The following is a 26,638-nucleotide window of genomic DNA, read 5'->3' as shown; positions in this document are numbered from 1 at the left end:
TACGAAGGTAGTGTACGTGGGCGCGCACCACGCTGGTGAGACGCGCCAAACCACCAAGCTATCTCAACAGGGTTAATAGGCACGCATGCAGTATTGAGCAAAGTAACCAACGACCTATCTCGGAGACGAGCAGCACTTCGAGGATTCCCTACGTGTCTGGTACTCAACGAAGAGTCATCACGACACAGCAAGGCAGGACCCAGGATCCAGTAAGAACAGTAGCCAAGACCGAGGAAGCGAGAGGACTTCTTGCCGTCCTTCATTCAGCCTATGGCAGTTGACGGATCCATGTCAGCCATACAGACCGAGATATCAATTGGTGAGAACATCCCATTCGGGGACCTGCCTAGGTAGTCTTGACCATCAGTGCCAAATCACGTTGCATTCCCGATTCTATAGGTATGAAGCTGCTCATTTGGTGTGCTGCTGATATACTTGATGGAAAGTCCAAGGTGCCATGAAAATCCTGGGGAAATTGTGGGCAATATAGACCGAGTCTGTTCTTGCTTTCTGCATCGGTTGACTTGTTTTCGATAGTAAATGTCAAAATTGGTATTGTTGAGCTCCGAATGATAATGGTAAAACGCCAAACCCCCTTATTGCACTCGCGCCTTGTCGATGCGCCTTCATATTAAATGCACTGCGGAAAAGGATGATAACAAAACAACATCGAAAGAACAAAAAAAAGGACGAAGAACACCAAGAGCGTGTTCATGAATGCGACGTAAAGACAATGCCTAATTATCATCAATGAGACCGGATCATGTCCCGTGCGAATCTCACATCTCCTTTTCTGCACCGGCGCCAGGATCCAAATAATCCTCACGCTCAGCCGCCTCATACTCGGCCACGAGATCCATCACCACCGCCCGGGCCTCGTCGAATTCACCGAATCCTTCGGCAAATGGAGCTTCCTTCCTGTAAGGCTCCAAGAAAGCGTTTCGCTTGCGCAGACGATCATACTGTTGAATGATACGCTTGAAAAGTGTAGCCACAGAGGTATGATTGGCAAGCATCAGTCCGCTGACTCGGTGTGAATGTTGCAAGTAGGGTGATTTCTTGGTCAATGCGACTTGAATGCTAGCTGGACCCCAAGGGATGAAGGAGGCAAGACGACGCTCGCGAATACGCAACAATGACTTGTGTACGTCGGTTGGATCTGCCTCGCCCTGAATCATGTTGAGAATGCTAATGTAACAGCTGGATTTGCTGGGAATCATGGAGACCATGCGGTTCTTTGGTTGGAGAAGGCGACGCATGACATCAAGCACAGTGGTCTTGCGGACGGTCTTGGCTTGTTCAATGCTGTCACCAGTGAATGGGGTGTATGAAGTGAGCAAGAAATGACAGCGGGGCGTGGGGATCAGAGAGGCGATAATTCCCGCGAGATCGTTATGCATGTAACCGGGGTATCGTAGTGTGGCCGTGGATGCTGACATTACCGTCGAGACCTGCGACGGTGAGTATTTGCGTGAATCAACCGTTCCAATGGAACAGCCAATGTAAAGCGTGACTTACCAGCTGGTTGGTCTGGTCGAAATTCGTCGTATCGTCAACTGAGCCTGGTCTCATATGAAGTCGATCTGCAACAATGCGTGATAGGGCACCGTTATCGAGCACAACCTGCGACATGGGATTCAGTTTCACGGATCCAGCCTCTCAACTTACTTTGGGTGACTTACCACCGAGTCCGCGTCTTGGGTCAGGCGCCGCATGGAGAGCAGACTATTGTATGGATTGACAACGACGTCTGTCGTTTGCATGTCGGGGAACACAGAGTATGTCTGGATGAGCTTCTTCGGAAATCGGTCGTTCATCCGTTCCAGGAGATAACTTCCCAGACCAGACCCTGTGCCACCGGCGATCGAGTGTAATAGCATGAAGCCCTGTATTGAATATTAGAGCAGGTTTCTCGAAATAAGGAAATGCACACCAGTGTCTTCTTCGACAGGATTCATACCTCAAGGGAGTCACTGCCGTCTGCCTCTCGATCAATCATGTCAAAGATTTCCTCTTGAACTCCCTCTCCAGCAGCATATCCTGCACCCCAGTTGTTTCCTGCACCAACACCATTTTGTCCGATGAAGAAGTTCTCGGGGTTGTAGATGTTGCGGTAGGGGCCGGATTGGATTGCATGGAGAACCTGCACAGCATTAGCAACTCAGTCCCCACATACTTCGCGTTTCTTCTCATCTTTCTTATAAGTTCCAGCTTTGTGGGCCTCCCAAGAGGGACAGAGAGTGTTCGTACTCGTGGTTCTAGATCCAGCAGGATCGCTCGAGGGATGTATCGTGTGTCGTCACTCTGTGCCAAAATTGAGTCAGCCAGCAGACCCTACAATGACTTTGCCCCCCCCCCCCCCCCGACCAAGTTTCCGTGAAGACATCCACACACCTGATAGAAAAAGACATCTTTGCGATCACCGCCCTCGGTCGCAAACTCCTCTAGATTTCCGTCTTGACTGATTCCGTGCTCAAGACAGAGTTGTTGCCAGAATTGACTGCCGACTGCAAAGCGCGATTTGGTGAGCCACAGTCCACTGCTTTGCGCACCTAATATGTTCCCGTCGCTGGAGGGGAAACTTGTGCGAATTCAATCCTCGTACTGAGCTGAAGTGCGGCATCGAATCGAGTGAAAGTCCGCGGAGGAGCAAAACATACCGTTGTTGCCGCATTGGCCGGCTTGGATCGTGATGATTTCTCTGGCCATGGGATCAGTTTAAATTCTGACAGTCGACCGGTTGGTTGACCCTCGGGCGATTCAGAATACATACCTAGGCATATTGAGCAAAGTTGTCCCCTTGGAGTGATTGTCTGTATACGCGCATCGCGTGTTGACGCGGGGAACATTTTAGGCTCAGTGTTAAGGCCTCAGGCACCATAATTCTAGAAACTGGGCTGGCGTCATAGGAGACAACAGGCACAGCAGTATAATAATATATTGGTCATCCACCACTTTGACTTAGAATAGAGATGGCCTTCATAGAGATCATTTTGAATGAGACTTTGATCAATGAGGGGTATGCAAAAAAATCGCTAATTCAATGCACACAGACGACGTCCAAATCAAGCTGCACTTTACTGTACGGAGATAGCTCTCACCTGGGGCACTACTAGTATCCAGATCGACAGTGATCTGCCAGTTGACGAGCTCCTGCGAGCACACCGTCGATAATACGGACTCGCATCCCCTTCTGCTTCCCATATGCCGTGATACAGCCTTCTCTGACAGCTTCGTCCATGCCCACCATACCCGCACATCCCAGACAGACTGCCGCCACAAACGTTTTGGAGTTTCTGAGGAGATCTGCTGTTGCTTTGGAGATCCGACGTCGGACTTCTTGAGGATCTGTATGATGCAGCTCGATAGCAGACAGGCCCGTCGTTGCAACTCCTGCGAAGCAAGCAGGAGGATCTGCATCCTTACCGACGAGCATTTCGGCGACCGCGCAGGTGAGGTCCGGCTTCCAGGCACTCCCAGTAGTCACAATGCCGAAGGAATCCTCGACCTGCTCGCGCGCGTACCTGACGGATGTAAGACTGAACGCACTAATCAAGGATAGAGATGTCATGACACTGGCTTCAAAAATCCCCGTGACAAAGCGATGGCGTTGACCCGAGTGTTCTGCCTCGTATTCAGCAATCGCTTTGCGCAACATCCCTACTAGAGGATGGGCAGAGTAACAGGCCACGAGGAATGCATCATGTTGAGGGATGTGTTGAGTGACATTTCTGCACGCCCAAGCTGTCTTGGCCGAGTCCTCGGGGCCATTGATGCTCTCGATCGGCTCTTCTGAGTCTTCCCGATGAGAGGTATAGAAGGTCCACTCGACATCGCCAAATTTGAGTCCATCAATAATGGGTCTCAGGGCGTCGGTCATTTCCACAGATATATTCGGATTGACGACCATGATGCGAAAGGGAACGTCTCCTCTTTCTGGCGACATCTTGAGGACTGTGATGGCTCTGATGAATCGTTCAGAGCTCGAGAGTAGACACAGCTGTGTAGTCCAAGAGGATGAGTGTAACAGGGTGTCAACTGATGCGCTGCGAATGATTTCGAGCAGTGACCGAAATCAAGTGTCTGCCTCCATCAAAGTATAGTCTTCCTTCAAACAATCCACTCGGAACCGACGTCGGTGGAGTCCTCGTCGAGCAAGTTGTCAAAGCGGTAATGTCCGTAGCCCCTCCCCCGCACGTCGTCTCCAAGCGCCACGCTTTTGGATCTCGCTTCCAACCTTTTCACTCTCTGTGATTCATTTGCAAGCCTCTAGCTCAATCACCAAATCCTTTCACGATGCCGCTGATTGCCCAGAATCCTCAACCTCGAGTCATCCTCGGTTTGATGACCTTTGGCCCGGACGAGTCGAAAGGTGCCCGCATCACATCCCTGGACGAGTACAAGAAATGTCTCGACTACTTCCAGCAGCAAGGGTTCAACGAGATTGACACGGCCCGAATCTATGTGGGGGGTGAGCAGGAGGCGTTCACGGCCAAGGCACAATGGAAGGAGCGTGGTCTTACCCTCGCTACCAAGTGGTACCCTCTGGAAGCAGGTGCTCACAAGCCAGCAGTGGTGCGCGAGAAGCTGGAGCAGTCTCTGAAGGAGTTGAACACTGATCAAGTCGACATCTTCTACCTTCATGCCCCGGACCGTTCCGTTCCATTTGCCGAGACGCTAGAAGAAGTCAACAAGTTGCACAAGGAGGGTAAATTTGTTCAGCTCGGTCTGAGCAACTACACTGCCTTCGAGGTCGCTGAGATCGTTACCACGTGTGCGGAGAGGGGCTGGGTGCGGCCTACAATTTTCCAGGCCATGTACAATGCTATTAGTAAGTGCCTACTGAAAGCCACGCACTCCTTGATCTTGGAGGTCCATCACAACTAACACTTGTGATTGAAGCCCGCAACATCGAGACCGAGCTGGTACCTGTGTGCCGGCGCTACGGGATTGATATCGTCATTTACAATCCTCTCGCCGGCGGGTTGTTCTCGGGAAAGTATAAGACCAAGGACGTTCCTGCCGAGGGTCGATACAGCGACAAACATGGAACTGGGAACAATTATCGCAACCGCTACTTCCGTGACGCCAACTTTGAGGCGCTGAGTTTGATCGAGCCCGTCGTAGAGAAGCACGGACTGACTTTGATTGAGACGGCCTTGAGGTGGGTTCGTCATCACTCTGCCCTGAAGATGGACGGTGAGGGTCGCGACGGTGTCATTGTTGGCGTGAGTAGCTTCGGTCAACTCGAGAGCAATCTCAAGGACTTGCAGAAGGGGCCTCTGCCAGATGAGGTCGTCAAGGCATTGGATGAGGCCTGGATGGTCGCCAAGCCCTACTCTGCCAATTACTGGCACTTAGATCTCAAGTACACCTACGACACTCAAGAGGCGCTTTTCAAGCCGAAGCCCAAAGTGTAGGGATTTCGATACAAAAAGTATGGGCAGGAGATCGTGGCGTTGAACATAATTCACACGAGATTAAACATACGAAACAGGTCGTGTCCAGTTCTTCAGACGAATCGCACTTTCAAATGATAAGACCCAGATGCATGAGTACTCTCACTAGTCACTGACTCACTACTGTGTAGAAGAGAGCATGCTATTGTGGGTTAAACCCACTTGCAGTACCTACTTTACTCAGTCAGATCATCGTATGAGTGCGCGCCGAGTGTGCGGAGCAGCCAAGCGTTAGACTGGCCGAATCGGAGCAGTTGTGGTTTTGAAGAGTCACGCTCCAGATCCAGCGCTCGTACGTGAGGTCTGCATGCCCGGGACACGTGTGGATATGAGACTTGCTTGATCTAGTCACTCGGCAGAGATTGTTTGCGAATGCAAACCAGAAAAGGTATCGTCCAAGACTGCCGGACACATTGTCTGAAGAATGAGTGGGCGAAATGGCTGACTTGGCGTTGACCCACTGCCCTCAATGCCCTGAGCGGCCCCCCGCCCGGCTCCATCACGTGTGTCCACCATCCCCAAAGCGGCATAGAGCCCTGGATGACGACGGTGTCTAATCCCTGATGAAGTCCCGCTGTACAGTACATTGTTATTAGGTGGCAGGCACCCTTCTGGAATCGTCTTCTCCTCACGATTTCAGCCGATTTGTTGTCAATCAAATCACTCTAGTTGTGATTGCTGGCGAGATCGCTCCAAGTTCTCGAACCCTCCGCGGTAGCTCTTGTCAGAATTACGGCCAACTGTCACTCCGAAGAGCACTGGTTAACCACTGAACAATGCGATGATCGCAGGCGAAGCAACCCCAAATAATCATCCCCTCCAACCCCTCTGGCCCTGTGACGACTTGACACGATAACGCCGACGAAAGGAAGAGAAGAGTTGCGATCGAAAGGCATCTATCGGACCAACTGCTACAAATGAAACCAAACCCCCCAAGATCAACAACGTCAATTCTGAAGCTCCACCGCGACTACTGTGCTCTATTTTAAGCCGCACGCTACCTTTCGAATATATCGTGAGGGCGGTCCTAGGTTCCAATCGCAAAAGGGACCACTGCCAGCAACTAAGGATAACTGATAAAGCACCTCGTGGCTCGGCGACATTGTGGCTTCGGACAACATCAAGCTCGAGGAATCGCGGGAGGCAAGGCCGGACCTAGCTCGCACTTCCCTGGACTCGGACGACGAAATGGCTCTGAACCGACCCCCAATGCATCGGCCCAATGACGGCCGATCGCAGCAACCGTTACTCAAAGACGATCATTCTCCACGACTTGATAGATCAAGCTTCAGCCATGACACAGAACATCGACCCATGTTGCACCACACCCGTCGTCCCACTATACAATCCAGGAACTCCGAGTACGACGCTGCTCAAGCAACCCGGAAAAAATATATCATTGCAGCGGGCTTTCTACTGTTAAGTTTGGCCAGCTTTGTCGTCCAGACCGAGACGGCTGTATACATTCAGCATGAGCTTCACTGGGATAAACCTTATTGTATGCTGTAAGTTTCGATCCAGCCCATCCAATGGTCACCCTACCTCGGTATACCTCTCACTGGTGATGCTTCTGCCCTTGGCCAGCTCACTCACTTACCGTCCCTTGCTTTCCTACCAATTAGTTACATCACCCACAGCTCCTGGTCATTGCTGTGGCCATTTCAACTCCTTATTCTTCGGATCCAAAAACGGAAGCTCTCCTGGGAGGCTTTCTGGCGTCGACATGTATACCTGGTGAAGACGACGGCCCAAATGGTTCAGAGCCAGGACGTTCATCTCACCTCACGCGACTCCCACCGCTCGCCTGTTCCCTACATGGTCAAAACAACTGCCTTTGTGACGACCGCCTTGACCATCGCCGGAGGCTCATGGTACTTGGCCGTCAACTTGACCACGGCAAGTGACCTCACGGCCATCTACAACTGCTCTGCATTCTTCGCCTACGCTTTTTCGATTCCTCTGTTGAATGATAAGCTGCGCCTTGACAAGATCCTGTCGGTGTGCGTAGCCATCATCGGTGTGCTGATTGTCGCTTACGGTGACCGACCCAACAAGGCTGCCCCGGATGGAACAGCCAAGGCTGGCGACACGGAGGCACAAAATCGATTACTTGGAAATATCATCATTGGTATCGGCAGTGTGCTGTATGGTCTTTATGAAGTCCTCTACAAGCGATTTGCTTGTCCGCCAGAGGGAACCAGCCCCGGACGAGGCACGATTTTCGCCAACACATTTGGTAGCATGATTGGATGCTTCACTCTCTGTGTCTTGTGGATTCCCATTCCGATCCTGCACATGTTGGGTTGGGAGACCTTCCGGCTTCCCACCGGTGAAGCGGCGTGGATGCTCGTGATCTCTGTGCTTGCCAATGCGAGTAAGTCCCGATCAATTTCACACGTGCAATCTTGGATATGATTGAGCGTAGATCGAAGGCTAACTGTCTTCACTACACAGCATTCTCGGGATCATTCCTGGTACTGATTTCACTCACGTCCCCCGTGCTGTCCTCTGTAGCAGCACTGCTGACCATCTTCCTCGTGGCGATTGTCGACTGGATTCGAACCGGCCAGGCTCTGTCGGTCTCATCGATCGTGGGTGGCATCCTGATCATGGCTGCATTCTTTTTGCTCAGCTGGAGTACCTATCGGGAGCTACAAGAAGAGCGCCGAAAGCAACTGGAGAATGACCAGGTGGAGTCTGAGAGTGATGACTAGAGCCGGGGACCGAGTTCGGGTTGACGGTTGTTCTTATTTTCTAGAGGTTTGGGTAGGCGTGTCCTCGTCTCTCTGTCCTTCTTATTCACCATCTTACGGCCCCTTGTTGATGATCGAACATACGATTTGTGTCCTTTTGGCCAACTTTCTCTGTTTTTGGGGGTTTTTTTTCTGTGGCGGGTGATTCATGTTGTATGTTTCAATCTGTCATCTATTTCTTCGCTGTCATCAACTGCATGTGGCTCCGATTAGAGTTTCCCGTCGTGGGCTCTCAACATCTTGGTGGAAGGTGCCACTCTAGAATTGGGGGTTTCCTCTTGTTCAAGCGCACACTCTTTTCCCTCGAATGACTGACCCAGTCTGGAAGGCGCATTATAATTGCGGATATACCATGAGTCAAATTTTTTGAGCCCACGATACTACTCAGACACCAAATTTAGACAATGGTCCGGTCGAGATGGCCCAACGGGTTCCACCCGAACCACGTACGAGCGACGTTCCAAAGACACAGGAAAGCCATCGGCGGCCCCGAAGGAACCTTGTCCAGCACAAGAGCCTTGGTCGATACATCCGTTACAAAGGTCAGTCAGCCCCATGTAAGCTGCCACCGTAAATGGACAGCGTGGATCAGAGGAAATGGATGATGAGATGAGTTCACTTGGGACCGTGGTTCATGCTGGTTGGTTCAAGCCATCTTGACGCGGCGCGGGCCTCTGTAACATTGTGTGGCTGGCCAATCTTGCGGCGTGATCTCCATCTGAGATCGGGAAAACGTGGAGATTGTGAACGATCCCGTGCGGCTGGGTAGTCTTCCGATTGTTCCGATCGAGTCGGAGATTTGGACTGTATGCTGGCTGGGATTCCTATTCTTTGTTCCTGGCTGTAGCGGCGCTCTATGCCGTCTGCAGTATGACTATACCGTATACAGTGATGCACTATGTAAATCGGTCATGTGGTCTGGGGGATTCGGAATCGGTCTTTCCAAGCGGACGAGGCAACCACGGCGGCTGGACTCAAGTAGATCACGGGTGCTTCGTCTTGAAGCCCGATGGATCTGGAAAGAAGCCCAGATGATATGGAACATCATACCCTTGTCGTGCAGACTCCCTGCCCCTGGTGTCCCCTGGTATCTCCTGGTATCTCCTGGTATCCCCTGTCAATTCTATCTCGTACCTACTGCACGGGCACGACGCAATACATAGTTACATACTAATGTCTGACGCAGCCAAAACACGCAGGGTCGAGAGGATGAATGGTCCGACTCGGTTGATGTACATAAGGCAAGATTGAAATGGTCTTGCCAATCACTTTGCAAGATTGCATCTTTGACTATCTTGCAAACGAACGCTGGCACGTTACAGTAGCTCGGTTAGGACGAGGAGTGGGCCGCTCCTGCAAGTGCACCTCATACGGTGGACTTCCCCGAACGATAGCGAGCCGGCTGTTATGTGGCTGGCTGGTTGGCTGCATGGGAATCCTCGTTCGATCTGGCCGGACCTCTTTTTGTTGGGCGATGCGAGATTCTGCGGCTGTGCTGGTCTGATCTGCCGATTTTCTTCTGGTGTATTCTCAACGGCGATGTCCGTTACTCGGGTTCGGTGCTTGCAGACTTGTCTTTTGTGTGCGTCCTCGATCGAGAAGCTCTGACTCGAGACCCGGTCTCGTCAGTTCATGGATACCGAGTACCAGTGACTCTGTGCTGACTGCTGACTGCTGACTGCTGACTGCTGAGTGCTGAGTGCTGAGTGCTAATGGACTTGCATGATTGACCCCTCGAGACGGCTACCAACTCTTGGAGTCCCTGCCGATCCGGCCCCGCTTGACCTTCCCCCTTTCGTGGGGTTGTTCCGGAATCACTCCTCTCCGAGAGTCTCTTCACGTGGTCAGTTGACGAGTCGATCGCTCCGCTACCAGGCAACCGGTCGCGTTGTGGCAGGGCTTGTCAAGCACAATCTTGGCCCAAAGACAAGGGAATAAAGGCTGCCCTTTATGAGGCGAACCCCCCGTCCTTCCTCCTTCCTCCTCCCCCGTTATTGGCTTGTTCCTTCGCCCGACGAGTGGAACTATTGTAGCGGACGCAGGGGAGGGGAAAAAAAAAAAAAAAACGGGATCTCTAGTTTCAACTGGCCTTTGCTCTTGGGGCCAGTCCTACTGACTCGGCAGCTTGAACTTTAAAGTACAACAGGTCTCAGAGGGATCTCTGTTCAGATCTGGGTGTTGGAGCTGTGTCAGTATTGATGGGAGGGGGTTCGAGGAGGAGGGTGTTGTCTTGACTCTTGGATGATCTTGATCTGGGTTCGGTTCTTGTCGCCGCCGACCTGTGACAGTTCAATGGTGAATGTATAGTATCATCACATTACGGTGACTCGGTGAGTCAGTTCCTGTATTTAGGTACAGGTCTAATGGAGTTCAAGATTGGAGACCCGCGTGGAGCCTTCAATTATTCAATGTCGTACATAGTAGTCCAAGACGATAATGAATTACATTGAGTGGACACCAACGGTAAAAGTTGACTATTGAGCAAAGTACCCCAGTCTCCCGCTATTTTTATCCGATGAACATGATGGACGCAGTGATGACTGATCAAGTCTGCTCATAGATCATGGATCATATACTCATACTGGTAGCAGTAGCGGGTATGGCATAAAATAGTACAAATAGCAGTAATCCGATGTACTATTACTACTCCTCAATAGAAATACACCTGTCAGGCAGTGCAAAGTCAACCCCCCCCCCCAGCGATAATGAATCTTACCCGCCCCGGCCTGCGCCCCCTCTCCAAGTTTTTCCTTTTTCTGGCCTACGGTACATGTGAAACATGTCAAGTACTTTCGAGTTTCGACTGAAGGGCAGTTCCATTGAATTATTAATAACTTGCAGTCGCTACCAAGGAGGCTGGTCAAAAAAAAAAGTATGTAGTCAAGGAAGCTCCAGCAGATATGTACATAGTACATACTACATGCTTTAGGTATTAGGTACGCACGGTAGGTATTGTATATTTAATTTACCCAGAGGTGCCTTGTTCATCAATTTCATCTGTTCATTTCAAGTCCTGCTGTGTTCACAATTTCATCTATTCATTTCAAGTCCTGCTGTCATAAAAGTTCCTTTCTCCATCACTCAATAGTCAATACCCAAGACTAGCTGAGTCAACCAGTTACAGTACGGTATGTCAGATAGGTGATTCCATCTGCCATCACATTCAACTACAGTACACTGAGTACAGTTGGACAGGCGCAGGAGATCGCGTCTACTTCACCAGGCCATGCTTTGCATGGACGTTGCCTTTTGGACGGCACTAGTCTCACCTGAACCTTGGCGTGATTATCACTTGCAGACGATCGGGCGCGCCAACACCCCAATCATAGTCATGGGACTGGAGGGGACTCGCTCTCCCGAAATGCAGAGACCGGACTGCGTGGCGGTTCGAGGTAAAAGTCCCCGACCGACATGTGCATATGTGATGCGAGGTGCTGTAAGTTACATGCTTTTTCAGCGGGTTCTGTACAGGAAACAGCTGGGTGACTTTGCAACTTCCTACACCCCTCACCTAGATACTGATAGCAGTCTGCTACCCGCTAACTTTAGTCAGTGGTACTGTCTACCAGGTAGTAATCCACAGCGTGCACTATAGTCCTAGTCCTAGTCCTATATAGTAGTATATACACTATTCAGCAAGTTCTTGAAATGTATCACGTGATTACATAGTTGGTGCTAATTTTGTCCTTGGATCCATTCATGTCCTGGTCAGACACTTCCAGTGGCTTGACCCTAGAGTCTAGGTCAGCATGGTCATGGCCATCCGTGGATCAGCGTTCATGCTGCTGGACCGACAGCTAGTACACCAAGCCCGTGAGGCCCAAATCTGCCTAGTGCCCTCGGTAGATTCCATCGCATCATCCAGAATGAAACCCGGGAAACTCGTTGTCAAGCAGACCGGGTCAAAGTTACCTGAGACAAGTCGAATCCTCGTCGAACCCTCGTCGAGCCCCCAGCGTGGCAAAGGACCCGAAGTAATTGCGTCTGCCCATCCCCGCCGACAAGCGAAATGGTCTCCGTTGATTGGATCCACCGGGGGACCAGTTCGCCAGATTCGGACGCCATTGATACTGTTGTCCACTTGCCAACCCCACTGTTTTGGAGTGTACTGACTCTACTGAGTACTGACTCTACGGAGGACTAGTAGGGACTCTGCCAGAGTCACTCTAGTGCTTCAGTGTAGTAGTGACCAGTGACTAGTGAGTCTTTTCGAGTAGTGTACTCACTGAGTCCTGACTATGAGTGAGTCTGCTCTGCAGTCTTGAGTCTTGACGCTTGGTTGTCTTTCTCCGGAGAGGTGGGGCCTACTGATTTGGCAAAGTTGGCAATGGCCCTTCAAGACTCCACGATTCAGTCTCCAGGCTATACCGAAAGGGGGGTTGCGCCAGTTGAAGCGAGTCTCGGGCGGAGTCGGTGCCTGCTCGACCAGCCGGTGACTGGTTGATCTGCTGGTGACGAGTTCGTGGTTGGGTTGGTTCCTGAACGGCAGATAGCCTTAGCCCCCTGTTCGTCACTCCGGGTCCCATCGGGACGGGGGCTTGTCAGCCAAGTGAGCGACCCAGCGAACTACTTGCAAATGGCGTCGAAGGTTGGCGGGCCCCCGCGCCAAGTGAGCACCTTGGCGAGCCTTCTTGGGTTAGCGCGGTACCAAATTACACCGTGAGACTCGGATTGTCATGGCATGCTGCGAGGGCGCGGTCATACATATGTTACACAGGTAATCTTATCATCCAATCTCAAAATAAGAATACTGTTTAACTGCTGTGGTGAAAAACTTTACGCCTCTGAGCTCTCCGGGTATGTATGGTATTGGACTTTCCAAATTTCCAACGCTGATTGCTCCATCTTCCACAATCGTCTTGCTCGACAACGTAGTCATGACGTTTTCTAGATGGTCGAGGTCTAGGCTTCCAGAGAAGTAGATGTTGATAATGATCATCATTATCATACATTACCCTGGAAAGGAGCCGTATGGGCCCTCGGCCTTTCCACGTCTCCCGGGTTGATCTCCCCAGCCTTTCAATTCTTGCCGTTCGCTCCGAAAGTTTGAACCACTGGCCAACGAGACAGAACAATGATCGTACTCGTCAGACTTTCCAAGTCCACGGGACGTACAACTGCAGGTCCCAGATTCGGGTCTCCGGCTCGGGTGTTTCCTAGAACTCGTTCACCCGAGGGGAGTCTGCCGGTCTTCACAGGGATCGGAACTTGACTGAGCCACCGGATCTAGTATGAGGACTGGCTGAATACTACAAGTTGGTAAGTCAGTAAGTTACTCAGTCCTTAAACTAAGTTACCTTATGTAGTCACTTACCAGGCACGACATTGCAATGTCTGGTGGAGGTCAACCCCATTCCACGTCGTGGGTTGGTGTGCCAAGCTCTTTGATGATGGACTTTTCTTGCCCCAAACCTGGGTCAAATGGAGATGAACCTGGAATCCGCCGCCGTCTTCTCCATCTCTAGCGCTATGGACTACCTACATCATCGCAAAAAGGTCTGTCTGATCGAGTACCTATATGCTGGCTGGCTCTGTATGTGGTTGCCTACTGATTACCACGTAAAGTACATGACTAGGCACGTTAGGTAGGACGTACCACAAGGTACCTGCACATGATAAAAGGGATTGTCACGTGGCCCTGTACATTATCTGCTGCCACAGACTTCACACACCGAAAAAGTGACACACATCCGGGTGTGATGATGTATGTACTATCTCAACTCAGCACCGAGAGTGTAGTCTAGAGCATCTCTTTTTCTAGTGCAGCAAGAGAAATCCGGCTGGCTGCCGAAACACGTATATAATGGATCGGGAGGGCGGGTTTCCGAGAGACAAGATGCCTGTTTGGGTAATGCACCATACTCTTATTATTAAGATGGATGGGCGCAACTTTCTTAGGAGCTTCTTTTGCCATTGCCAAATCAAGTTGAACGTGTGGGGATAGAAAGAGACCCATGAGGCACTGTGTGAAGATGTAGGTATGTATGATCTATCATTCGTATGCAGGCAACTCCGAGGAAGGAAACTTTTTCCAGCAGAGTGTATCAACGTAGAGTTGGATATTTCGTCTCGGGAGTCCCGAGTCCCGAGTCGGGACTGTCTTTAAAATGCTCCGCGTATACTTGCAGTAGAGCTGGGAGACTCGAATAAGATAGTCTCCTGCTGTTTCATCCTATAAACTGCATTCAAGAACTGGATAGACTCTATGAACAGTAGATTACTAGATATAGTAGATAGAGTAGTAGACCTAGTCCTAGAGTGCTTACTGCTTGGTGAATATGTGGCGTCACTGGCGTGTAGTCGTGTCCAACCCCGGTCTCTTCACTATTGATATTCTCCAATTTCTTTGCCAAAATAATGTGGACCGACCGTACATAATTAGCTCAGCGTGGTCTGCATCTGGTCGTATTGCCCGCGTATAATTGCCTCGTACAATCCAAAGAGGTTTGGCGTGGTGGTGCTAATTTCCCAAGTCCATTTTGGTACTCCACTCTTCTCGATTTGACGTGCGCGCGCGAAAGGAGAGCGGGCCCATACTGTATCTTTACCGGACCCTCGGTATCTGTAAATATACCGTATCAGGCTATCAGCCATTGTCAATTGACACAAAGTTACAAACTAGTAAACTACCCTCCCATCCAGTACGCCTACCACTGTGCTAAGCCGATGGCAACTCAGTCACTCAGGCTGTAGCCTTGTCCTCAGTGATGAGTCCACCCACAGGTCCACCCCTCTCCTCAGTCTCTCCTGCGACCACCCCCCGGTCAACCCTGTGACCCGCCTCCCTCCCAAATCCCATCCGTTCTTTTCCCTTCTCCCTTCGACCCTCTTCAACCTTGTCCACCCTTCACGACTTCCCTTTTTCGCCCTCACCACCCTCAACCCACCTCTTTGGCCGTCGTCGTGGCCGTCCGTTCCTTAACTCGCCTTCTTCATTGTCCGTTCTGCTTTTGTGCTCGCCCATCTCGACTTGTGACCGTCTATTCCACCTATCTTCCGATATCATTTGTTACCCTCTGCCCGGCGCGGAAGATGCCAATGGTTCACCTTCGAGTCCACTAGATCGGCCTCCAGCTTCTCTACGCTTTTGGAATACGCACAGCCCGAAATCAAAAAAAAAAAAAAAAAAAACAAAAACTTCCTCTGGAGGTCCTGTGTGCCATTTCATTGAGAAATTCCCTTCGACCGTCTCAACTCCGTCGATCCTCATTGCGTGGTCAACTCGTTTATATCTCATTATCTTGCCTGCGTCTCTTGATTCCTCTTTCTTTGCTTAGCGACAATGGCCTCTATCTCTCTTCCTCCGCAGCATCAGCCAGGCTTCTCACCACATTCGCCCTTCCCCTCTTCTCCATCAAACTCCGACCACTCTCGCCGCCTGACCATGCCAGCTCCTCTACCTAATCCCCCATTTGTTTTTCCTGCGCGCGACTCCGACCAGTCTCCCCCCCAATCGAAGCCCAAACAGCGTCGGGCACCATCTGCTCTGCCAACCTTTTCTTTCAACCCGGGTGCCAGCACTACGACGCTACAGCCTCCACCGGTCTCAGTCCCAGCGGGTCGACCAGCCGGTCACAGACGCCGACCGAGTGAATTCGTCGGAGGTGATCAGTTAGTGATTCCTGGAAATGGAGAGACTACTGAGAGCCGAGAAGAAGTCGCCACCGCTCCCCCTGTCACAACTTCATCGGGCCCGTCGCCGGCCCGTGGACCAGGTCGACGGCACCATGCCCATCGTCGTTCAGCGGCAATCTCTGGGGTGGATCTGTTGGCCATCCACAAGGCTCTCAATACTAACCCGGCTGCAAGCGCTCCAACCCTTCCCAGCGACTCCTCCTTGGATGATAATTCATCATCCTCTCGACCATTCTCACAATCGACAACCACTCTCGGCCGTCCGACACCTCCGGCTTCGCCAAGATTCCCCGCCGTGTCGGCAGTGCCCCCGGTGCCTCCGATTCCAGCTGCAATCCGTCTTGAACACGCCCAATCCATCTTCGTCGAAGACGGCGGTCGCCCGGTTTCTGCCGTGTCCCACCAAGCTTCGCCCAGTGCGCAATCGGTCAAATTCGAGCAGCAACCTGAGCCTCCGACTCCCACGCCTCAGCCACTCAATCGGGGGTCCAAGCAACGGCCGAAAACAGCCGATGCTTTCATGGCTTTCAACACCTCTCAGGGCAAGAATATCCCGGAGCCCCCCTTGGTGAAGCGCTCCAAATCAACCGGTCACTCCCGCTTCAAGAAAGATCGGTCCGTGGGCAACCTCGACGCAACGCTTGCAACGCAAGAGCCCGGCGACACACATTCGGCCTGTACATCTCGGCCTTCATATTCAACTGATGGCTCCGAAATGAGCGACACCGATGACGAAGGCGCTTCTCCGTCGGCCAAGAAGTCCAGCTCCAAGTCCAAGAAGAAGCAAAAGCGTATCCGATCCTGGGCTGGTGGCATTTTAGCCCGTAAGCCGAAGCGGCACACCAAGAATGACCCAGCTCTCAAACGAGAAAAGAAGGGAAAACCTCCAGCGCTGACTCCGCCCACCCTGACCCGTACCAACTCGGAAGTTGGCTCCATGCTGGAAGTTGACTTTGATAATGACGACGTTGTTGTACTTCGAACCCCTACCAACACCGAGGCCCCCGTTTCGTCGATCGAGCGGGCTAAGGATGAATCGCCTATTCCGATGCCTTCCTTGGAGACCGCTTGGAAACCTCGCAGCTTTTATGAACAGAATGTCGAGCCTCTCGACGACATCCTGACCAGTCCAGTTATCGATCTGGATGCCGCGCTAGGTCCGTTCAATACCCCCGGGGACAGTCGCCCATCACACGGCACACCAAGCAAATTTCATCTGGCCACTCAGCGAATGTACAGTGGTGGTCGACGAGGCGAGTTTGTGGGACCTGAGATGCGCTATCATCGGCGTACCGAGAGCGCTCCAGTCATGCCCCCTTTGATCGGAGCGCGCTCGGTGCGGTTCGTCTCACCGGGCCCCCTGCCATGGATACTCCCGATGTCTTCTACGAGGAGGACGAGGACGCCTTCCTGGCTGCCAACCAATCCCCCAAATCTGAAACAGCCTCGTCGGCTCCTGTTCCCAGCGCCATTTCTGAGGCGCTCGACAAGACATCCTCCCTCCAAGGTGAGGATCAAAAGTCCGCCAAGGGTGAGGACACTGAAGATACTACGTCCCGATCTTCTGAGACCAAGTCGTTGGGCCCGACCGGTTTGGGTATCCAGGCATCCGGGGAGCCGTCTACCGACTTCGAGCTAGACATGCCGGGTCCTACCGAGGAAGAGGTCGCAGTGAGCGCCATGCATGCTGCTCCCAATCCCTTCTCCTTGCAGTCACGAACTCCCGAGGTCGTTCACAAGTTAGAGGCATGCGCGGTCAAAGCAACTGGCCCACCTAGCCCGGACATGTCTCCGCGATTCCTCTCAATCGATAAGCGGCCGGCCACCTCTCCTCAGGAAATGTTACAGGGAGTACCGCCCTTGTCGCTGTCGGCTGGTGTCTCACCATCGGAGTGCTCGTTCCCTTCCCCGGATGTCGCACGATTCAATGATCGCACATTCTCCTCGCACTCCTACCATCATCTCCCGTCGGAGTATCCATACGCTTCCGTCGACGATGTGCCTTCTTTGACAAGCAGTGCCTCGACAATGACCGGAACCGTGCATCGGTTCTCTGACACTTTCTTTCCACGGGTCCGTCTGTCTACTGATCGTGCTGCATCTTTCTCGGCCGCGGTCAATCGTCGGGGCAGCCAAGCCAACAGCTCCAAACGCTCAAGCTTGGTTAGTATTTCTAAATTGGTGGGTGGATCTCACTCTGAGCGCAGTAAATTGTCTCAGGAAGAGAAACCTCCCGGCGACGCCCCTGAAAAGACAAAAAAGAAGCACCGCATCAGCCGCTTGATGCATTTCTGGAAAGTCAAGGAGCGAGAGAAGCAGGTCTCGCCTACCGTGTCTGATCAACCCATCCGAGAGTAGATCTGGCTACTTTCTTGAAGGTTCGGAGGTTCTGCATTAACGTATCTCTTTTCACGGCGCAATATCTCTGGCATAGCGATTTTTTTTTCTCAGACAAGGGTCATCTCGTCTTCTTCTTCCCCTTTTGCTCTTATATCCCTCTTACATCTCATCCTATTCACGAGACCCAATCGCATATTTGGGCTGTCTGATCCGTTTTCTCTTCCACCAGTGGCAGGCTTTGTACATATCTGGCCGGGGCCACGCGGGTCTTCTCTTTCTTCTTTACTTCCCTTGTGGATTTTTTTTTCTTTCTCATCTGTCTCCTACACTGACAGCTTTTACACCATGTGTCTGTTGTCTGATCACGGACCATTTTTTCATGAAATTTTCCTTCTTTCTTGAGGCTGCTATCGAAGGCACCCGAGTATGATCTGCTCAAACTTCCTTTTTATTCTCGTCAATCATTCATACACATGTGTGAGTCACGCGTCGACTGATCATGTAAATTTGCACCCATTTTACCTCTTTCGCATGGAAGTTCTTTTTCTGATGCCTTTTTTCTTTACTCCAGAAAAGGCCTCGTGGCTTCCCTATTTTCTTTCTGTCATGGCGGCTTCTCTGGATATGATTTTGTCGATGAATCGACATGCAATGGGTCTTTACTTCCAATCAGTCTTTACCGAACATTTTTTGCTACCAACTTTCTGATCGACTAGTAGAACAGATGGAACTCATGATGTACCCATGTTTTGAGCAAGTATTGCTCTCCCGTTGTCCGTTGATACCTAGCTGATACAGCATCCAGTGTCCACTCTGGCAGGACCTAAAGCGACAGCGGAGACACGGAGAGGCATCACGGGGCAATTCGGCAATTCAATTTTCGAAGACAAATAGGAATAGACAGTAAATTAAACATTTCCCCCGCAAAACAGCTTTCTTTCTCTTATATTAATCCATGTTGTACTCGAATATCCATTGTTATCCAAGTTGTTCCGAGGATCCATTAGGGCCATTCTGGAGTCTGTCCCGCTACTTTCACAATTTCGGAACTGTGAGATTTTATACTCGGCGATAAGATAAATCCATGAATCCACCCCGCTCACAAAAAAAGTTGCCGTTCGGATTTCTCCCGGGCATCTTTTCATCAGCAGAGGCGTTCACCAATCATCCATGTGAATTGGTGAATTTGATATATCCTATTCTTGAATTTACTCACAGTCAATTCCTACCAAATTTGGTCACAAAGTAACCGCACACATAACACTCCATTGACATCATGCCCGGAAGTGTGCGACAAGGGAATCGGCGAAGAGACAAGGATTCCTTCGATTCCAGACCCCTCGAAAAAAAAACTCGTCAACCTGGCCGGCAACCCGAGAGAGAGAAGCAGCAAATCGAGCGCAACGCAGCCGGCAATAGACCGAAGCCTCAGCCAAAGGATGAGCAATCGGAGACAGGACCCATCGACCTGTCTACCACTGTCCCGATACCCCTGCAACAGCTCCTGCTAGATGTCTTCAAAACGGCGCTCCTCCCCAATGCCGTGGAAGTAAATCCTTCTGGCAAGACCCAAGAAGGAGAGGGTGCTACGGAAGCCACACCGAGTCAGCTGGATACGAAGACTTTGATTCAAACGATCAAGTCTCATCTCTATCAGCGGGATTTTGATTCTGCATTCGCCGAGGCGGGCGAGGAACTGCTTCGCGCGTATGCGCTTCGGTGGAGCGCAGCACGGTCGCTGGGGTATGCGGGAATATTCAAGGCGGTTCTGGCGTGGATGAAGACTGAGGTCGATGCAAACTCCAGGGCGAGGATTAAGTCTTCCTCCCCCTCACCCTCCGATGCCCTTCGATCAGCAGCCGGCTCTGCAACGAGGGTTGTCTGTCTCGGTGGAGGCGCAGGCGCAGAAATTGTCGCATTGGCGGCGGCGTGGAGGGATCTACAGGACGGACTTGATGCCGAGGGCAAGAACAGCATGGCAGCACTTGAACATGGAGTGAAGAAGACGTCATTGGCAGAAAGTGATGCCAAAAAGGACGAGGACGTTATTGAGGACAACAATTTTGGGCAAGAAAAGACCCAAAGCGTAACCGGGCAATCAAGTACGAAATTGTCAGTGGAAGCCGTCGATATCGCAGATTGGACCGTCGTCATGGATCGCCTGTCCAAGACAATCATCTCCCCGGATGTGCCGGCGCAAAAGACATCCAAGTATCAACCGCCTCTATTGAGTACTGGAGTCTCAGCAGACACCGAAATTGCAGTATCTTTCCACCGGAGAGACGTTCTTGTTCTTCCTGAATCAGAACTGAAGGATCTTATTCTGGGCACTGGAGATCAGAACGCTGTACTCTCATCGCCCACTTCTTGTTCTTCTTCTTCTTCCTCTCCTCCTCTCTCTACCTCCTCGCTCCTCGTCACCCTCATGTTCACTCTCAACGAACTATTCTCCACCAGCATGCCTAAAACAACCGGTCTGCTCCTCAAGATTACAGAGATCCTTCCTGCTGGGGCTGTTCTCCTCGTCGTCGACAGTCCCGGTAGCTATTCAACCTTGAAGCTGGGCAAGGCCAAAGATGGCGAAGTGCAGGAGAGACAATATCCTATGAAATTCTTGCTCGATCACACTTTGCTCTCTGTGGCCAAGGGCAAGTGGGAGCGGGTGTTAACCCAGGATTCGCGATGGTGGAGACGAAATGCGGCAAGATTGAGCTATGAGGTTGGCGAGGGTGCTGGACTGGAGGATATGCGCTATCAGATTCATGTGTACCGGAAATTGTGAGCACGTTATCGACCCGAGGAAGTGGACATGGACATGGACAAAAAGACAAGGTCGATATGGACTGCTGGCTCTGCTAACCCGAGGCCTTGCATGTATGATGTATATACTTGATACCCCATCTAAAGTGACAGTTTCTACTCCAACAGTACGCATTTTTACATTTGACAAAAGCAACGTTTGCGATATACTTGAACATGTACATTGTGTAGGTCATAGGTCCTGTTGGTTGCCGTCCGAACGTCCGGTTACGAATTACACTCACGGTGAAGATCAATGCGGAGTAGAGGTATTGGTATTGCTACAGATTGAAAAAAAAGTCGGCGGATAAGCACGTCAAGTCCACCATGCGAGGGTTTGCCCAAAGATCCCGCAGTCCTCGCTCAAACATTAATTGGTACATTCGTTGCGGTGAACGCTGAGAGGAAGGAAAGCGCGCGACTTGTCGAGTCGCAAAAGCTTTCTCTCTCCCCCAATTCATTGTCAACGGACTGGTTCTCCCACCCGTGTTCGTCTCGTTCTCTTCTAAGAACGCAGACCCAACAGGAGGCTCGTGCTCTTTCCACCATCCTTACCCTCCCCACCCGGCAAATATGTCACATTAGGGTTGGTAGCCAATGTGTGAGCAATCTCCTTGCTAGCATCGATCTTACGAATCTCGATCAAACCGCTTCCGGCCTTGGCGACAGCCTTGCTGATAATCTCGGCACTCTCGGCTTCACCCTCGGCACGGATGACGTTGGCTTGACGCTCCTGCTCAGCGCGTTCGACGATGAAACGGGCCCGCTCGGCATCTTGCTGGGCGATCTGTTTCTGTTCAACAGCACGGGTGAACTCCTTGCCGAAGGTCATGTGGGTGATGGAAACATCTTCCAGAGCGATGTTGAACTGCGAAGCACGCTTCAAGAGGTCATTGCGGATGCGGTTCGAGACGGCTTCACGCTGGGTGATGAGTTCGGCGGCATCGAATTGCGCGACGATCGCCTTGAGGACTTCGTTACCGATGGAAGGGAGAACACGCTCATCGTAATCGGTACCGTACGACTACACACCCCAAGACGGTTAGTTCTGAGCTTTCTACCGAGCTTCGTAACAGTCATGACAGCGGCCGGAGTCGACCGCTCTCAGGGCATTGAGATCTCTTTGCTTACCTGGTAGATTTGGGGCAGCTTCGGCACGTCCGGACGATGCAAGACACGCAGTGTCAAGCTCACCATCTGAAGATCCTTACTTCCAGTGGTTGTCGAGATATTGCGAGGCTTCGTGCGCACGTCATACACGATCGCCCGTTGCAACCACGGAATAAGAAAGTGTGTACCTTCATTCACCACCGTCTCTTGAACACCGGAGATTCTGTCGAAGATGACTGCGCGAGTACCGCCGCGAACATCGTAGATGGAGGCGTTGAAGAGGATGGCACCTGCGGCCACGGGACCGGCCAACCGGTAGATGTTGTATAGGGCGTTGGCCATGATGCCAGTTTACTGAGTCTATCAGTCGGAAGATCACTCTGAGTGGTAAAGGAAGGGGGCGGGGAGGTTCGGCTGTAGATGGGAGGGTGTCGCTTTTTCGCAGACAGGGACAGACGGCAAAAGACAGCTACCGTCGGATGGTCTCGATGATGGCGGGCTTTTTGGGGGAGAGAGATCAGATACCAAATCGGGTTTAGTGGCACCGGGTACCAACTTCGCCCGACCTCGTCTTCTTTTCCTTTCCCGCCCTGGAACGATTCATCTGCCAACCTCATCTGCGCTTTACGCTTCTCCGTTTCTCCAAGCGACCTTGAATCCGTCATAATGGGTGGTGCTGCTGACTACAAGAACGGCCAGTGAGTTGAAATCTTCTCTTCTTCTCCTTCTTTGCTGAGCTTTGTGCCCGTTCCGGCGGGGGGTTCAAGTCCCTGCCGCGGATCGAGAGATGTGTGTCGCTGTCCGGTTGCACCCGCTCGGACCAGCAGGCAGATCGCATAGAGTCTCCATTGGAAGGCTGATGGTATATGAGAGCTGGAATTGCTGCTAACATCGCACTAATACCTAGTTTCATTGGCAACTGGGGCGAGCTCGGTACGTGACGACCAAATCTCTCGAGATGCACTGCGTTGCGCCACTCCAGGGCATGAGCGAGGCCATCTCCTCTCGGCGATCGAGGATGCACGAAATGTCCCCATGGGCTCGACGCTTGACCGTGAACTACTCACAGACGATGATTCAGTCACTGACACATTGAATGCTCTTGTTCTTTTCAGGCTGCCCGACCCCCAGCGCATTGCCACCTATGCGCTCTCTTCCAACCGTCAGCGCCCCTTCGCCGGTGCTGCCCACGCTGCGGTCTTCAACTCCTTCCGCCGTTTCCGCCACCAGGTTCTCTACGTCGTGCCTCCCTTCATTGTCGCCTACGTGACCATGAACTGGGCTGTCGAGCGGTAAGTTTCGCGTCCCCCAACTCGACTCCTCTCGCCATCAGGAAAGAGGGTATACATAAGCGCCGATGCTGATACTGGAATGTTTTGGTGTGTATAGCAACGAGTTCCTCAACTCCAAGCCTGGCCGCATGCTTGAGGGCGGTGGTGATGAGTAAATGTTTCTTTCCGATCTTTGAATCCATGGATGAGAAGAAGGGCCGAGTCGAGAAGTATACCAGGCCCGGTGCCGCTGTTGTGATGTGCGCCTTGCAGCTGTATCCACTGTACAGTAACCTAGAAAGCAATTGATCGTTTCCACCTTTGTACTCTATTTACTTATGCCGGACAGGGCGGCTGCGATAGCTTGGGCAGATAGTTGATCTATTCAGGTCAGCTTTCGCGTTCGTCGGACGACACAACGGACAGCTCTCTAACTTCAACTGGACTCGTTCTTGATACTAGCAGTCACCATCAATTCAAGTTTTACAATTGGAGTCCCGCAATTGGTTACTCTTTGCTATATCCTGTCCCGTAGCGCTTTAATGACTTAAATCCTACAGTTGTGAGGGTTTTTGGACACTTTACGATAGATGCATCCATCTACAGAAAGTTGTATCACATTGAAGCATGATATCTTCAACATAAATTTTGCCCCCACTTGCCCGATACACCCAACTTTGACGTTGGACGAGTGAAGCCTCTTGAGCAAGTCAAAATGTTCACCCTGTTTTGAATTCGGATCTTTCTGTGGCTGTCAAGAGGAACCTCATACCTGATCTGATGGTCCCCACTGGGATCCACGTTAGGGAAAAACAGCCCACCCCAAAAACAGCAAAATTACCGCCGCCGCCCTTTTTCCGCTTCCCTCTTTCTCGTCTCGCATGTTGCGCGCTCTCTTTCCCTCTTCCTTACGTCTCTCTGTGCGCCCTACTTGTCGCCGTACATTCACTTTAACTTCCACCGTCACCATGAGCGAGATTACTCACCCCACTATCAAGGGTAAGTGTCAATTCCTTCCTCCTTTGGTCTATGACGAGTATGCGACAACGTTGGGCAGAAGATTCCGTCGACCCCGCCATTTGAGACAGCCCACTTTTTTTTTCTTTCTTTTTTTGAAGACATGAAATCGATCTCCATTCTGCTCGCTTGCTGCTGGCGGAAATTACCTCTATTTGCAATAGTTGCCTATAGCGCAATTTCTCGAAAATGAAATCACAGGCGAAGCGTGGCCAAAGGGTCCCTGGCGCGCATCTGGCGAAGCTCTGATGTACTAACTTCACTTCTTTTCGCAGATGGCTGGTTCTCCGAGCAGTCCGGCATGTGGCCCGGTCAGGCCATGAACCTCAAGGTGAACCAGGTCCTTCACCACGAGAAGTCCAAGTACCAGGATGTGCTCGTCTTCGAGAGCAGCGACTATGGTACCGTGCTGGTTCTGGACAACGTCATCCAGTGCACCGAGCGTGATGAGTTCTCCTACCAGGAGATGATCACCCACCTTGCCATGAACTCTCACCCCAACCCCAAGAAGGTTCTGGTCATCGGTGGTGGTGACGGTGGTGTGCTCCGTGAGGTCGTCAAGCACGAGTCCGTCGAGGAGGCCATCCTCTGCGACATCGACGAGGCCGTCATCCGCGTCTCCAAGAAGTACCTGCCCGGCATGAGCGTCGGCTTCAAGCACCCCAAGTCCCGCGAGTACGTCGGAGACGGCTTCGAGTTCCTCAAGAACCACAAGAACGAGTTCGATGTTATCATCACCGACTCTTCCGACCCTGAAGGTCCCGCCGAGACCCTTTTCCAGAAGCCCTACTTTGAGCTTCTCAATGAAGCCCTCCGCGACGGCGGTGTCATTACTACCCAAGGTTGTTCGTTACCTTTCTTTGACCCTATTCACCCTTTCTGTCACTCCCCTGTCTCTCTCCGTCTGTCTATGATGTTCTCGTTGCGTCATTCTCGTCGTCATGTACTCCAATCTCTATCTGCCTTGATTACGTCCTTGCATCTTGTCGACTGTTTGTTTCTTTGCAACTCTGTTTTACTCAACTCATCTTGGCATCGTGCTCATTTGCTTTGGTTTTCTTTTTTTTGGCTTCGGAACTCTCCATGTTTCCACTCCTTTGCGTTTGATAAAGAACCAGGCTAACAATATCGCACCACCCCGCAACCAAACCCGCTATTACGGGCTCGGTTTCGCGGAACTGTGCCTTTCTGTCCACAGCCGAGAACCAATGGCTCCATCTTCCTCTCATCGCCGACCTCAAGAAGGCCTGCGGTGAGGTCTTCCCCGTTGCCGAGTACGCCTACACCACTATCCCCACCTACCCCTCCGGCCAGATCGGTTTCATGGTCTGCTGCAAGGACGCCACCCGTAACGTCCGTGAGCCCGTCCGCTCCTGGACCCGCGAGGAGGAGGAGAAGCTCTGCCGCTACTACAACGCCGATATCCACCGCGCCAGCTTCGTCCTGCCCAACTTTGCCCGCAAGGCTCTGGCATAAATTCAACGCCTCACTCAAGGTCGTGGTTGCTTGAATTTAATGAAGGGAGATGTTTCCCCTAATGTTCTCCAGTTCAAAATTTATTTCATAGTTTTTCACTGGCCTTTCTCTCTAGAAAGGAGGGAAATGTCCGATCTTTCAAAGTCACGTCGAAAAGGAGAATGACGAAATTTTATCATGATGAATGAAATTCTGTTCGGAATGTGTTTAGGGATTTGGGTCTGAAGATTGATGTCAGTAGCTCCAATGCCCGTACAACATATTGATGATGCGTAATTCCGGTTATCAATATTACCTTGTACTACCTTACTGAGCTCGTAGTTCTGCCCTAATGGCTTTTCCGGGGCAGGTTCATGTACAGTTATCGATCGAGTAGGTAATAGGCAGGAGATGTGCGCATGACGTGTGTGAATGGATCCGCGCGCTGAAACCGCGATCTGCAGCGATTGAATCCTTGACAAAGATACGCAGGTACGTACTAGCTTACTCAGGTATTTGATATCCAGTACGTTGGATGGTATGTCCACCTGGCATGGTTGGAGTGGAAGACTTGCTTCGTGCTGGGAACTAGTCAGGTATGTATCGAGAAGCTCCGTTACCTGACTAGCAGTTCCTGGAACCTTGCGAGGTCCCGTCGTACCTGGTATTTGAAACCTATGGATATGGCTCTTCGGTTCTGCAAGTTTCAAGCCTCGAGTACGTTACGCTGTAGAGGCATGAGAACTTCATCGTATGAACCCTTTTATCGGGTCGAATGTGGTTGACAAATTCGACATTC

General features: G+C 51.5%; 8 protein-coding genes across 8 annotated transcripts; 5 read left to right on the top strand and 3 right to left on the bottom strand.

The window, feature by feature from the left end:
• Positions 1-779: 779 nt before the first annotated feature.
• N7539_002395 (gamma-tubulin mipA) lies at positions 780-2,781 on the bottom strand (the record flags this gene model as incomplete). Its single annotated transcript, XM_056931998.1, has 8 exons — positions 780-1,451; positions 1,519-1,623; positions 1,683-1,886; positions 1,961-2,143; positions 2,251-2,304; positions 2,395-2,507; positions 2,661-2,701; positions 2,774-2,781. 8 exons carry the CDS (start codon positions 2,779-2,781, stop codon positions 780-782), a joined length of 1,380 nt encoding a protein of 459 aa, XP_056791957.1.
• A 331-nt stretch (positions 2,782-3,112) lies between these two features.
• On the bottom strand, positions 3,113-3,946 carry N7539_002394 (aspartate/glutamate racemase family protein; the record flags this gene model as incomplete). The annotated part of the gene is made up of 1 exon (XM_056931997.1): positions 3,113-3,946. One exon carries the CDS (start codon positions 3,944-3,946, stop codon positions 3,113-3,115), a length of 834 nt encoding a protein of 277 aa, XP_056791956.1.
• Positions 3,947-4,296: 350 nt separating this feature from the next.
• On the top strand, positions 4,297-8,173 carry N7539_002393 (uncharacterized protein; the record flags this gene model as incomplete). Its single annotated transcript, XM_056931996.1, has 5 exons — positions 4,297-4,831; positions 4,903-5,416; positions 6,542-6,917; positions 6,981-7,833; positions 7,914-8,173. The coding sequence occupies 5 exons, from the start codon at positions 4,297-4,299 to the stop codon at positions 8,171-8,173; spliced, it is 2,538 nt and encodes an 845-aa protein (XP_056791955.1).
• A 7,321-nt stretch (positions 8,174-15,494) lies between these two features.
• On the top strand, positions 15,495-18,205 carry N7539_002392 (putative cell wall proline rich protein; the record flags this gene model as incomplete). Its single annotated transcript, XM_056931995.1, has 2 exons — positions 15,495-17,104; positions 17,155-18,205. 2 exons carry the CDS (start codon positions 15,495-15,497, stop codon positions 18,203-18,205), a joined length of 2,661 nt encoding a protein of 886 aa, XP_056791954.1.
• Positions 18,206-19,463: 1,258 nt separating this feature from the next.
• Positions 19,464-20,969, top strand: N7539_002391 (25S rRNA (uracil2843-N3)-methyltransferase; the record flags this gene model as incomplete). The annotated part of the gene is made up of 1 exon (XM_056931994.1): positions 19,464-20,969. The coding sequence occupies one exon, from the start codon at positions 19,464-19,466 to the stop codon at positions 20,967-20,969; it is 1,506 nt and encodes a 501-aa protein (XP_056791953.1).
• Positions 20,970-21,491: 522 nt separating this feature from the next.
• On the bottom strand, positions 21,492-22,438 carry phb1 (prohibitin subunit PHB1; the record flags this gene model as incomplete). Its single annotated transcript, XM_056931993.1, has 2 exons — positions 21,492-22,010; positions 22,118-22,438. 2 exons carry the CDS (start codon positions 22,436-22,438, stop codon positions 21,492-21,494), a joined length of 840 nt encoding a protein of 279 aa, XP_056791952.1.
• A 324-nt stretch (positions 22,439-22,762) lies between these two features.
• On the top strand, positions 22,763-23,543 carry N7539_002389 (ubiquinol--cytochrome-c reductase subunit 8; the record flags this gene model as incomplete). The annotated part of the gene is made up of 4 exons (XM_056931992.1): positions 22,763-22,794; positions 23,004-23,029; positions 23,079-23,388; positions 23,486-23,543. The coding sequence occupies 4 exons, from the start codon at positions 22,763-22,765 to the stop codon at positions 23,541-23,543; spliced, it is 426 nt and encodes a 141-aa protein (XP_056791951.1).
• Positions 23,544-24,335: 792 nt separating this feature from the next.
• Positions 24,336-25,860, top strand: N7539_002388 (spermidine synthase; the record flags this gene model as incomplete). Its single annotated transcript, XM_056931991.1, has 3 exons — positions 24,336-24,366; positions 24,660-25,229; positions 25,583-25,860. The coding sequence occupies 3 exons, from the start codon at positions 24,336-24,338 to the stop codon at positions 25,858-25,860; spliced, it is 879 nt and encodes a 292-aa protein (XP_056791950.1).
• Between the last annotated feature and the right edge of the window lie 778 nt (positions 25,861-26,638).

This window comes from Penicillium diatomitis (assembly GCF_028827545.1).
Source record: "Penicillium diatomitis strain IBT 30728 chromosome Unknown utg000003l_segment0_segment0, whole genome shotgun sequence".
Classification (NCBI taxonomy): domain Eukaryota; kingdom Fungi; phylum Ascomycota; class Eurotiomycetes; order Eurotiales; family Aspergillaceae; genus Penicillium; species Penicillium diatomitis.
The sequence above is the reverse complement of the archived record's forward strand: the minus strand, read 5'-3'. Positions and strand labels throughout refer to the sequence as shown.